The sequence below is a fragment of the Lithobates pipiens genome, unplaced genomic scaffold (genome assembly GCF_037356315.1).
Source record: "Lithobates pipiens isolate NorthernLeopardFrog02 unplaced genomic scaffold, aLitPip1_a1.2 Scaffold_1, whole genome shotgun sequence".
Lineage (NCBI taxonomy): Eukaryota > Metazoa > Chordata > Amphibia > Anura > Ranidae > Lithobates > Lithobates pipiens.
Genome location: NW_027507685.1, coordinates 219,874,807 through 219,887,065, shown reverse-complemented (window position 1 = coordinate 219,887,065; position 12,259 = coordinate 219,874,807). Strand labels below are relative to the sequence as shown.

Genomic DNA, 12,259 nt, shown 5'->3' with positions numbered 1-12,259 from the left:
TACACCGAGGAGCCTGCATTCACTATATCTGGTCTCCCACAGTCACAGAATATGGAAATGCAATTATTTTAGTAAATATAAACGGCTTAATACCTTATTATCATCAGCAGTAAATAGCAGTCTTGTGACTTCTATAAGTATTTGGTTAAAGCTTGTAGGAGGAGTTTTCATTCTCCTCGGACTGTCCTATGACGCAGACCCCTAACTCTCTGTCTGGACAGTGCTTATTGGCCCTGTGCTGATCATTCTTCCAAGTAAAAAAACCTCTAGCAATACACACCAAACTGAACATATGCAGAGTGCCCCCAAGGTCCTGTACTATCAGCAGATAGATTGGAGACAGTAAAAGTAGGGGAGGATCAGAATCAAAGAGAGAAGACAGGATCAAACAGCCTTTTTACACACTGCGGAGGATTAACCGCTTAAGTTCCACAGTGAGTATAACAAGCATGCTTTACTACATATACAGTACAGACTGATTTCACTGTTGTGGGTTTAGTAACACTTCAAAGGGTTACTCTAAGGTAAAAACTGGTCCTATAGAATAGTTTACAGCATATTGCCTTGGGCCTAACCTACAGCCTGGGGGCCACATGCAACCCTTTTGCACCTATTGTGGGGCTCTAAGGCGCTTGATTACAGAAGTCTGTGTTTTTCTTGCCTGGTTTCTTTCCCGGGGCATTAAAGGAAAATATTCTTTAGAATGGATTCTAGTAAGTAAATTGCTTGGTTTATTTCTTGTAAATTATCTTGTACCAATGTTAGAATGTTGATTTGTAAAGGGGCTGTAAAAACAGAGATCTCTAGCACTCTTATGTAAGAATGTCTCCAGTCTATGACTATCTCCTGAAACATGTCCCCAGTCTCCTATAGCAGTGGTTCTCAACCCTCTCCTCGAGTACCCCCAACAGGCCATGTTTGCAGGTTTTCCTTTATCTTGCACAGGTGCTTTAACTCAGAGTCAATGGCTTGGTATTTTGGACAGCTATTTTGTCTAATGCCACGCACACACGACTGGACTTTCCGCTGGAATGAATTCTAATGCCCCGTACACACAAACCGGACTTTTCAACATCAAAAGTCTGACGGAATGATTCCGGCAGACTATTCGATCGTGTGTGGGCTGCAACGGACTTTTGATTCGCAAAAGTCTGACAGACTTTAGAAATGGAACATGCTTCAAATTTTTCCGCCAGAACTCTGCCGGACCCAGTTCCTACTGAGAAATCCGCTCGTGTGTATGCTAGTCCGACGGAACCAACTAAACCGACTAAAACCAATGCTAGGGCAGCTATTGGCTACTGGCTATGAACTTCCTTATTCGAGTCCAGTCGTACGTCATCACGTTCGAATCCGTCGGAGTTTGGTGTGATTGTGTGTGGCTCATTCTGAAAGTCCGTCAGAACTCTGTCAGAACTCCTTCGAAAGTCTGTCGGACATAAGTCTGGTCGTGTGTACGCGGCATAACGGACTTTTCGACTGACTTTTCAACAGAGTTCTGATGGAGTTCCGCTGAAACGGACTTGCCTACACACGATCACACCAAAAGGAAAAAGGAAGTTCAATAGCCAATAGCTGCCCTTGTGTCGTTGTTGGTCAGTCAGACCTGCATACATACGACCATTTTTTTTTCGATAGGAACGGGTTCCGACGGAAAGCTTTGAAACATGTTCTATTTCTAAAGTCCGTCAGATTTTTCGACAGAAAAGGTCCGATGAAGCCCACACACGATCCATTTGGATTTGTCCGAAGGATTCGTTCCGTCTGAACTTTGCTGACGAAAAAAGTCCAGTCGTGTGTACACGGCATTAGATAAATTCCCAAAACATGGCCTGTTGCGGGTACTTGAGAACAGGGTTGAGGACCACTGTCCTATAGCATGTTTGCAGCCTCTGACTATCTCCTGTTCCATGTCCCCTCTATCAAGAAAGTTAATCACCACTGGTGAATAGTGTACTGTAGGATACTTCCAGCACCAAAGCAATTATCTAGTTTTAAGAAGTATTTAGGGTTAAAGTCTATCTAGGGTAAGGTTAAAGCTCCTGTAATGTTATTTTTTGGTGTTGCTGTTCAGAACAGGAGGTTTCCCTTCACTTCCTGTCCTGGAGACACAACAAAAAATAAGTGGAAATCTCTCCAAAGTGAATTGAATTCTCATCATCGATATCATGTTTTTTGCACCATAAGACGCACTTTTTTCCCCCAGAAATATGGGGGGAAATGTCTCTGTGTCTTATGGAGCGAATGTATGCTAGGCACCGCCCCCCCCCCCCCCCCACCACCACCGCCACTGCCCCTGCCGTCTCTGGCAACGCCCCCCACTGCCACCTCCATAAGAGAGGTAGGAGAGCCCCTGTGAGCACTGGGCAATCTCCCGGCTGGGCTTGACATTGTTGCTGAGACAGAAGACAGAGCATTCGGCCACTCGGGCTGCTCTGTCTTCTGTCAGGAGGATGGAATGACATGAGGTAAGGCTGTGTTAAGCCCCTAGTAAGGCTACATTTATGGCAATAGTAAGGCTGCATTTCTTTGGCATTGGTAAATATTTTAGGACACCATTTGGTTCAGAATCTTTTTTTTCTTGTTTTCATCCTCTAAAACCTAAGTGCGTCTTATGGTCAGGTGCTTATGAGGTGAAAAATATGGTAGTTGTCACAGGAACCATTGTCCCTGTTTATATGCATATACTAAAGGACTAAAGAAAAATTAATGTTCACCTACAAAATAACACAAAGAATTTTTGTGTTGTACAGGGCTTGCAAAAACAAACATTATTACATTAATAAATGTGAAACAAAAAATATGAAAAAGTAATGATATGTGCTCAGCCCTATATATTAAAGGGGGTTACCGTAAAGGTTCAATTTTTTTTAAATAAAAATAATAAACATGTTATACTTTTTTGCACAGAGCAACGTCTATCCTCATCTTCTGGGGTCCCCCTCCGCTGGCACTCCTGGCTTCTCCCCTTCATCAGGAATCCCTTGGGGATGCCAAGGTCACTAGAACTAGTGTCCCCATTGGAAAAGTTCTCTTCTATTACTTTTCTAGGGACTAACCTAAACGTGGGATTTTCTTTTACTTTCACTTTCAATGATAATGGTAAACAGGACAAACACTGTATAAAGGATGGCTCACTCTAATGGGGACACAGACTGCAATAAAAACGAATCCCTCTCTACTCTATCCAAAACTAAAAAAAATAAGTTTTGCCTTTAGTTATACTTTAACGAAAAGGAAATAATTTGTTACTGAAAGGCAATAATTTGCATACAGTGCATCCAAAAAGTATTCACAGTGCTTAATTTTTTTCCACATTTTGTTATGTTACAGCCTTATTCCAAAACAGATTAAATGTATTATTTTCCTCAAAATTCTACAAACAATACCCTATAATGACAACGAAAAGATTGTTTGAAATCTTTGCAAATTTATTAAAAATAGAAAATGAAAAAATACCATCTACATAAGTAGTTACAGCCCTTGCCATGACACTCAAAACTGAGCTTAGGTGCCTCCTGTTCCCACTGATCATCCTTGAGATGTTTCTGCAACTTGATTGGAGTCCACCTGTAGCAAATTTAGTTGATTGGACATGATTTGGAAAGGTACACACCTGTCTATATAAGGTCCCACAGTTAACAGTGCATGTCAGAGCACAAATCAAGCCATGAAGTCCAAGGAATTGTATGTAGACCTCCGAGACAGGATTGTACCAAAGCACAGATCTGGGGAAGGGTACAGAAAAATGTCTGCAGCAGGTCCCAATGAGCACAGTGACCTCCATCATCTGTAAATGGAAGGACTCTTCCTAGAGCTGGCCACCCACCAAACTGTGGGATCGGGGGAGAAGGGCCCTAGTCAGGGAGGTGACCAAGAACCCAATGATCACTATGACAGAGCTTCAGCAATTCTCTGTGGAGAGAGGAGAACCTTCCAGAAGAACAACCATCTATGCAGTACTCCACCAATCAGGTGTGCATGGTAGAGTGGCCAGACGGAAGCCACTCCTCAGTAAATGACATGACAGCCCACCTGGAGTTTTCCAAAAAGAAGAAACATAAGAAACAAAAATTCTCTGGTCTGATAAAACAAAGATTGAACTCTTTGGCCTGAATGACAAGTTTTGTGTCTGGAGGAAACCAGGCACCGCTCATCACCTGTCCAATACCATCCCTACAGTGAAGCATGGTGGTGGCAACCCCATGCCGTGGCTATGTTTTTCAGTGACAAGAACTGGGAGATTAGTCAGGATTGAGGAAAGATAAATGCAGCAATGTACAGAGACATCCTTGATGAAAACCTGCTCCAGTGCGCTCTGAACCTCAGCCTGGTGAGTAGGTTCATATTTCGAACAGAACAATGACCCTAAGCACACAGCCAAGATAACAAAGGCGTGGAAATGGGACAACTCTGTGAATGTCCTTGAGTGACCCAGCCAGAGCCAGATTGAACATCTCTGGAGAGATCTGAAAATCTTTGTGCACCGACGTTCCCCATCCAATGGGAGAAACTGCCCAAAAATAAGTGTACCAAGCTTGTGGCATCATACCGAAAAACTTGCGGCTGTAATTGATGCCAAAGGTGCTTCAACAAAGTATTGCACAAAGGTTGTGAATACTTATGTACATGGGATTTTTTTGTTTTTTATTTTTTATAAATTTGCAAAGATTTCATACAAACTTCTTTCACTTTGTCATTATGGGGTATTGTTTGTAGAATTTTGAGGAAAATAAGGAATTGGATCTTTTTTGGAATAGGGCTGTAACATAACAAAATGTGGAAAAAGTGAATACTTTCCTGATGCACTGTATCTCCATGCACAAGCAAGTGCCAAAAAAAAGTATCTTATGCTTACATGTATAAAGGAAGAGAAACATACAAGGTTAAATAAATATTGAACTTGGCTACCCAATGGTATTACCAGCAAGTGACCTTAAAGCGGGAGTCCACCGGGACTCCGCGTTTTTTTTTTTTTTTTAAAAGCCAGCAGCTACAAATACTGCAGCTGCTGACTTTTAAAATAGTGACACTTACCTGTCCAGCGCGCCCGCGATGTCGGCACCCGAAGCCGATCTCTAGGTCGCCTGTCGGGTCCTGCCGCCGCCATCTTGGGTATGGGAATCAGGAAATGGAGCCTTTCGGCTTCATTTCCCGGTTCCCTACTGCGCATGCGCGAATCGCGCTGCGCAATAAGGACGCTCCCCGCTGCCTCTGGGATCTGTGTGTTTCCCAGCAGGCAGCGGGCCACTTGCGGGAAGGGGCGGGCACTTGCGGAAAGGGGCGTAAGTTACGCCCCTTTCCGCAGAGAGCTATCCCGGAAGTGGGTGCAGTTACCTGGATTATCCAGGTAACTGCACCCCCCTCCCCCCTGAAAGGTGCCGATTGTGGCACCGGAGGGGGGGAGGGTTCCGATGAGCGGAAGGTCCACTTTAGGGTGGACCTCCGCTTTAAGGCCTAATGTACACAAGATGCTGCGGCAACATCTTCTGAACGATTTTTTTGACAGCTTGAAACCAGCATTTATAAAGTCCCGTTTAGCGCGCTTGCATGTCTCGTTTAGTGGCGTTTTGCTGCGTTCGCGTCTAGGAGCGCTTATTTCAGATATCATCACAAGACCCTCCCAAAGGACAAAAAACAGTATTATTTAACTATTTCAGCCGTTCTGTGAGACCAGAGTGAGTAGCAGCAGCTGAGAGAGCAGCAGTGTCCTTGTATCTACCTCAATTTTGGTACTTTTACTATGGATCCCATAATAAGCACATGTGAGGAAATGAAAAAAGCCATTTATTACATTTCATGCAACTATGTTTGATCAGGTCAGGGGTCAAGCTCAATGGTGGGGTCATCTGGTTGAAATCTAACAACATATAGGTCAAATTCCAATTCTACTTTGGCTAACAGCAATGCTAGTGGTGTATTGGATTGGGTCATGGGCTCATTAGGGGTATCTAAATGGTCTATGAAGCATTGCAAGAAATTACAAGTTTTAAAAAAAAAATTTTTGTGGTTTTTCATCATTTTTGCTATCAATGTAATGTAATGTAAACAAAATAGGGTACCTTTAAAAACGCTTCTAAATGAAAGTGCGGCTAAACGCTGGTACTGTGTTTAGACGCATTTGGCGTCAGAAACGTCAGCGTTTGAACTCAAAAGCCTCTAAACGCAACTGCCTAAAAACGACATTAAACTAACCTGTGTACATGTACACATAAGATAACATTGGATGATTTCAGGGGCAGCTGAAAAAAGCATCCAACTAACTCTGAATGTCTGTAGTAGCAGTGGACATGAGGCCAGTATAGCAAAGATAGGTTTTAGGTCATCATCCTCATATTGTTGTACCCGGAAAAGCTGTCACTATGGGTTCTTTTTTTTAAATTGTATTTATTTTATTTACCATGCCTATGATTTGGGTAATCTCTGTAAATGAATTTTCATTGCGTTCACTAAGGTATGTGAAACATTTACTTAGCAAAGGAAACATGCTCTAGTTCTTTAGTAAATGACAATGTATTTTTCTGTGTGCGCAATAAAACTATGTGGACTTACGGACTGAAGAATCCCCATAAACGAGCTTCGTTCTCGGATACTCTTATGTTTGAGTAGGAATACGTTAATTTAGGTAGGTCGGACATGCCCATGACTGCCTTCAGGTTCCACAGACCATTTAGCTGTTAAGAAATAATGCCGAAATGTTAAAGGAACAAAACCAAACAATTCATTTTAATATTTCTGGCATTTTTCACATTATAGTCAGAGCTGTTCAGAGAAATACAGATTAAACCCATTCATGATGGAAGATAAAATAAATCCTAACACCTAAATACAGTTTTGCAACTTTGACACTTGTTAATAAAACTGCACATATCATTGTAACTATATTGTGTATTCAGGAGGATTATAACGCTTTTTTTTTAAAACAGAACAAAAGGAAGGCATGCACACCTAGTGCATTACCAAACACATTGAATAAATATTAAACAGTTAAAAGTGCATAAGCTTGGCTCTGAGGAAGGGGGTGCTCTTCCCCAAAATGCGTCAACCTGTTCCCTTGCTGTGTCCGCAGCCTGTAACATTTTGCAGTTGTGTGGCTCAGCGTGGATCGCCACTTTTGTGAATATCCACTTTTAACCTTTTAAAACGTATTAAATGTGTTTGGTGATGCACTAGGCATGCACTCCTTCCTTTTTGTTCTGTTTTATAGTTTTTACTGGATTACCCCATCTGAGGAGGGCAGCATCTGTCTGGTTTTGGAACACTAATGTCCTTGTTGCTGTTTAAATTATGAAAGACCTTTTTAGTGCTGGAAGTGACTGTTTTTTTCACGCTTTTTTTTTAAGGACAAATTGGGCCTTCATTTGGTGGTAAAATTGTGATGGATTTCTCCTGTTTTTTATTATCAAGTAAAAACTGACACAAAATAGTTTAATAAAAAATGACATTTAAAAAAAAAATGTATCTGTATATTTCTTGCTAATACCAAAACCTATCACAAATTCTCCTGCTCCTGACGATCGCTGCATTACCACATATGTGTATGTTTTTTGTTGTTTGTACCATAGTAGGGCCCAGAAACAATAGTGCACATTTTTCTTTTTGCAATCCTACTGTAGCACCCTCTAGTGTGTGTGCTAGGTGTTAGTGTAGGCAAAATATCGTTTGGGCTCAAGGCTAGGCCTGAACCATGGAATCTGGGTCAGGGTTCATTAAAGTTCAGGGTTGGGTGACTCATCATGGCAGCTCTCTGGTGCCTTTATTCTGGTCTAGAAGGTTAGAGAATCTTCTAGAACTAGAAGGCGGGGGTTAGGAGGTACTGCCATGCATATCTATGAGGCCTCAGCCAAGCCCCAGTAATGGACTGGCAGAGGGCAGAGAATACCTCATAAACAGACATGGGCCAGGCCAGCACTGACAGTCAGATGGAAGATGGAGATGCAGTGTTGAGGAGGCTGTCGGTGGCCCTTGAGGGAAACTCTCTATTCTGGGGGGTGTCCTTTCTTGGGCCAGGGCTCCGGTGCTGGAAGGATTCTGCCAAAAACACACGGGAAAAAACACGTGTTATACGATTTACACCATGGGGAGCTTTTTCCTTCTGGGTATTTGCCTGATCCATGACCACGATCACTGAAATCGAGTCTTCCTGGTGTCTTGCCCATATCATACTAAGCATCTGTCTGTGAGCTGTCATCTCAACACCTCCTGGATAAAGGCCCTGGCTGGGTTGATAGCCGCAAGCTCATGATAGCTTGCCTTTCGGTAAGCACGCACTTTATGTGGTGGAGATCTTGAGTCTTTTGGGGGATATTTATTATAGCAAAATGTAAAAAATTATACGTTTTTTTCAAAATTGTCGCTCATTTTTGTTTATAGCGCAAAAAATAAAAACCGCAGAGGTGATCAAATACCACCAAAAGAAAGCTCTATTTGTGTCAATTTTGTTTGGGAGCCACGTCGCACGACTGCGCAATTGTCAGTTAAAGCGATGTAGTGCCGAATCGCCAAAAGTGCTCTGGTCAGGAAGGGGGTAAACTCTTCCAGGGCTGAAGCGGTTAAATGCCTAAACTGAAATAATAAAATATTAAATTCCTTTTAAATAACATGCCTAGAGGGTGTCCTAATCCTGCCTGTGAAGGAGCGCATCTCTACAATATACAGGAAGTGCTGCAGCAGCACCAACATTTATCCCAGGTTCACATTGCTGTGGCACTCAGCTGAACTCACACAATTTCCTACCCGCATGTCAGTCCGAATTAGGGGGGCAATTTCAGAGACATCTGTGGAGGTTCTTGCACAGATGTCCATTGAAATCGCACTGGAAGTCACCAAAAGTAATACAAAAACTACTCTTGGGAATCGGTGTGGGGCCACAAAGCTGGCATCACACTGATTCGGACAATGCTATTGCTGGCAATAGCCGTCAATTTGGCATGCGATTTGACATGTCGAATCGCATGCCAAATCACATCAATGTGAACCTAGGCTCTTGAAGAAAAAAGTTGTAAATTTGCAAGCAAATGATTTTGACAGCTGTCATTGATGGCTTCTTTGTTTAAAAAAAAATCCTACACAGATCTGTTCAGCGGGAGCCATGCATCAAATACAGAAGCAGTATTTCTACTGCTTCTACTGTTTATATGACAACTTCCTGTTGTTGGGTGCTTGCAACCGCAGTGTCCCTATGAACCACAGATGTCACTGGGAATCCCTGGTCCATTTAAGCAAAGGGGTGGATACATCACTGCCAGAATATGGCCCTCTCCAATATTTGATCAATGATTTCACCACTATCCCCGCCCCTTCTCTTATAGAGCCAATGGCAGCTTGGGGTTGTCATTCGGCTAGCGTTACCATTGGGATCAAATGTATGCTCTGGGTTTTTTTTGTCCCCAACTCCAGGAATTAAATTGCTTGGTATGTCTAGGGGTTCCAGAATAAGGAGAAATCTTAATCTGTGTGCTAAGCTGTGAGACCAGTTCAACATTGCCCTCCTCTGTAAGCAGCTCCTGGCTACAGTTATGTTATGGCCTCCTCAATGTACAATACGGGGTTAATTGCCGTGAATTGTATGTGATGACACCAAGGAACCTCTTACAGACAGACACTTCTAAGAGAAGAGGGCAGTGCCAGATCTGGTTGAAGCGGGGGCATATTGTAAGTAATAATGCCTGTTACTGTACCCCCTAAAAATAAGCTTCTAACCCTTGCAGCGTGGGGGGCAAGGGTCAATTTTTTTTATTGTTTACCGTTCCCCATTGATAACGTCTGTTGATGACGAAACACATCTGGAGAAAGGCATGTAGTGACGTCACCACGCTATCCGACTAGGAGGACAGGCTCTGTTCGTGTTTGCCGGCCGGCATTCTTTTTTTTATGCATTTTACTACTATGGAATTGTAAGTGTAACTTTTAACTATTAAATACAATAAGTTTTTGACATACTACACTATGGTGGTCCTTTTCTTTTCCCTGAGCATTTAATGAGAGCGCATGGATATTGGGACGGATGATTTAACAGCTTCATCCCAATAGCATCTGCGTCCTAGTCATCTGCAAGCTTAAAGGCCCAGGCTGGGTTAAGCCACTCGCCTTTTAATGCTTGCCATTTGGTAAGCTTAATCAGCAGCTATGGTGATTGGGCATGTTTATTGTTTGTGCATGTACACTGCAGTGTTCATTAATCAGTGATTACAGCATCCATATATGTTTGTGACATTGTGTGTTTCTTATAGACTCAATTATATGAAATGTTGTGCTTCTTATGGACATTATGTGTCTCTTATGGACTCAATTATATGAAATCTTATAGCGCAGCTTTTCTTACTTTTATTGATATTCTGTGTTATCGCACTATATGCTGCTGCTGTTTGTGATCTTTCTTATTATTCCAGCGCAGTTACACTCCCATTGTTTTTCTATACAATTTTTTTTACTACTTTTTTTTTTTTTTTACTTTTATGCTTTAAGTTACCTGTAGTCAAGAGATGACAAATGGCTGATCTGTCAGATTACCCACATCCCTGCCCTCGCTAACACTTACACCAGCCAGCTGCAGTCTAGGGCAGTGGTCTCAAAACTGGGCACTTCGGGGCACTATTCATCCCAATAACACCAACAATGATGCACAATTTTACCAATGACTTCAACTATGGGGCCCAATGACACCAATGATGGAGCACAATTGCTCCCACTGACGCCAATAATGAGGCTCAACTACTCCCACTGAAAGAAATGATGAGGCATTCGTTTTACCCCCACTGACATCGGGACCTTTTCTACCCCCAATAGCCACAGTGCGGCCCACATAAAGTCTGATGGACAGTAAACTGGCCCTTTGTTTAATATGTTTGGAGACCTCTGGCCTAAAGGACTGTTTGCTTAGGCATGTACATCCTGTCCTTATCAGTGTGTGGTTAACCTGAAAGGACAGTAAAGCATACCTCCAAAGTTTTGAGATGGGAACGAGGGACACCTATTAGCAAAAGTATGTAGGCATAGGACACCCTTTGCCACGCCCCCTTAAAGAAGAATTATACATAAAAAATGATTACTTAAACCCACAAGTTCTTTTTTTTTTTACCACTACTATTCCTTTATACTGGCTGTTGAAATATACAAATGCAGCAATTTAGAAATTGGATGAAAGGTTTAGCACTGGGAAACACTTTTTTGAGGAATAAAAAGTTAATTTTATATACAACTATATAGATCAGACCAAAATGAGGGACAAATGAGGAGGAAAGAGGGACAGAGACACTGTTCCAAATCAGGGACAGCCCCTCAAAATCAGGGACAGTTGGGAGCTATGATTTAAGAGGCTTCCATAGCAGAACCCCCCTTCTAGGGGGTTGCCTTACTGTCGTGCTGTCCGCATAGCTTCCGGGACTACAAACTGAGTATGGAGCTTTGGAGTTCTGACTTTCCTGATTCATGTTTGTGCCCGATCATTGTCTCAGAAAATATTGAAGCCATTAACACCCAGACAACTTATGTTTACAGAAGGAGGTCGGCAATGACACCTTCCATATTCTTTCAGGGCAGGCTCCCTTGAATAAAATAAAGTTATATCACTTAAAAAAATAATTTTTCTTGACTATGTTGAACTTTCCTCTATTTTTAGTATTATTTCTTTACATAGCTAACATTCTTTTCAAAAAAATCACTTACCCTTTTGACTTCTGGCGGTATGCCTCTTATCTCTGTGCTGCAGTTTAAGGGACTTCCCAAGATGGCATGGGCGAGGTAGGTTGAGAAAATGTAGAGTATGAGGGTCCCCATGGTACAGTATGGCAGCGACAAAAGTGACCAGATTCCCATGGTCAGTGTATGAATACACTGCACAAGGACTTTTGAACACTATCCCACCCCACGTTTTTTTCAGAAGTCACGGGTCAGAGGTCCGTAGAGGACAAGATAACAGAGGGAACGTCAAGCAAACTAAATATTGATACATGCCTTGCAAGCTGGGCTGTTTAATGTTTATTGCTACACAATACACAAATAAAGGCAGAATTTACTAGCTATCGTGTGAAATATCCAAAGACAAAAGAGTAAGTACATAACACGTATTGTGTTTTGCAACAGTCCTCAGAATAACATGCGCCTTTTGCTTAAGGCTGGACTAGTCCTGATTAAGAAAATATTATCTAAATATAAGAGACATGTGTATGTCTTCCAGATCTGTGCAGTAATCAAGCATGGAACATTGCCTCTGTGCAGGAGCTTCCTTTCGTAAAGACCAGTCTCTGCTTGTGACTGG

At 42.2% G+C, this 12,259-nt stretch overlaps 1 protein-coding gene across 2 annotated transcripts in view; it reads right to left on the bottom strand.

Moving 5' to 3' along the window:
* LOC143983366 (uncharacterized) overlaps positions 1-11,854 on the bottom strand; it is a 67,761-nt gene extending 55,907 nt beyond the window's left edge. Inside the window, exons 1-2 of one of the 2 annotated variants that reach the window (XM_077482973.1) lie at positions 11,668-11,854; positions 6,553-6,674 (exon numbers count right to left, since the gene is read on the bottom strand). In XM_077482973.1, the coding sequence (XP_077339099.1) occupies positions 6,553-6,674; positions 11,668-11,817 (272 nt within the window). In that variant the 5' untranslated portion in view covers positions 11,818-11,854. The remainder of the gene's footprint in view (positions 1-6,552; positions 6,675-11,667) is intronic. The other variant, XM_077482964.1, reaches the window with a different exon arrangement.
* Between the last annotated feature and the right edge of the window lie 405 nt (positions 11,855-12,259).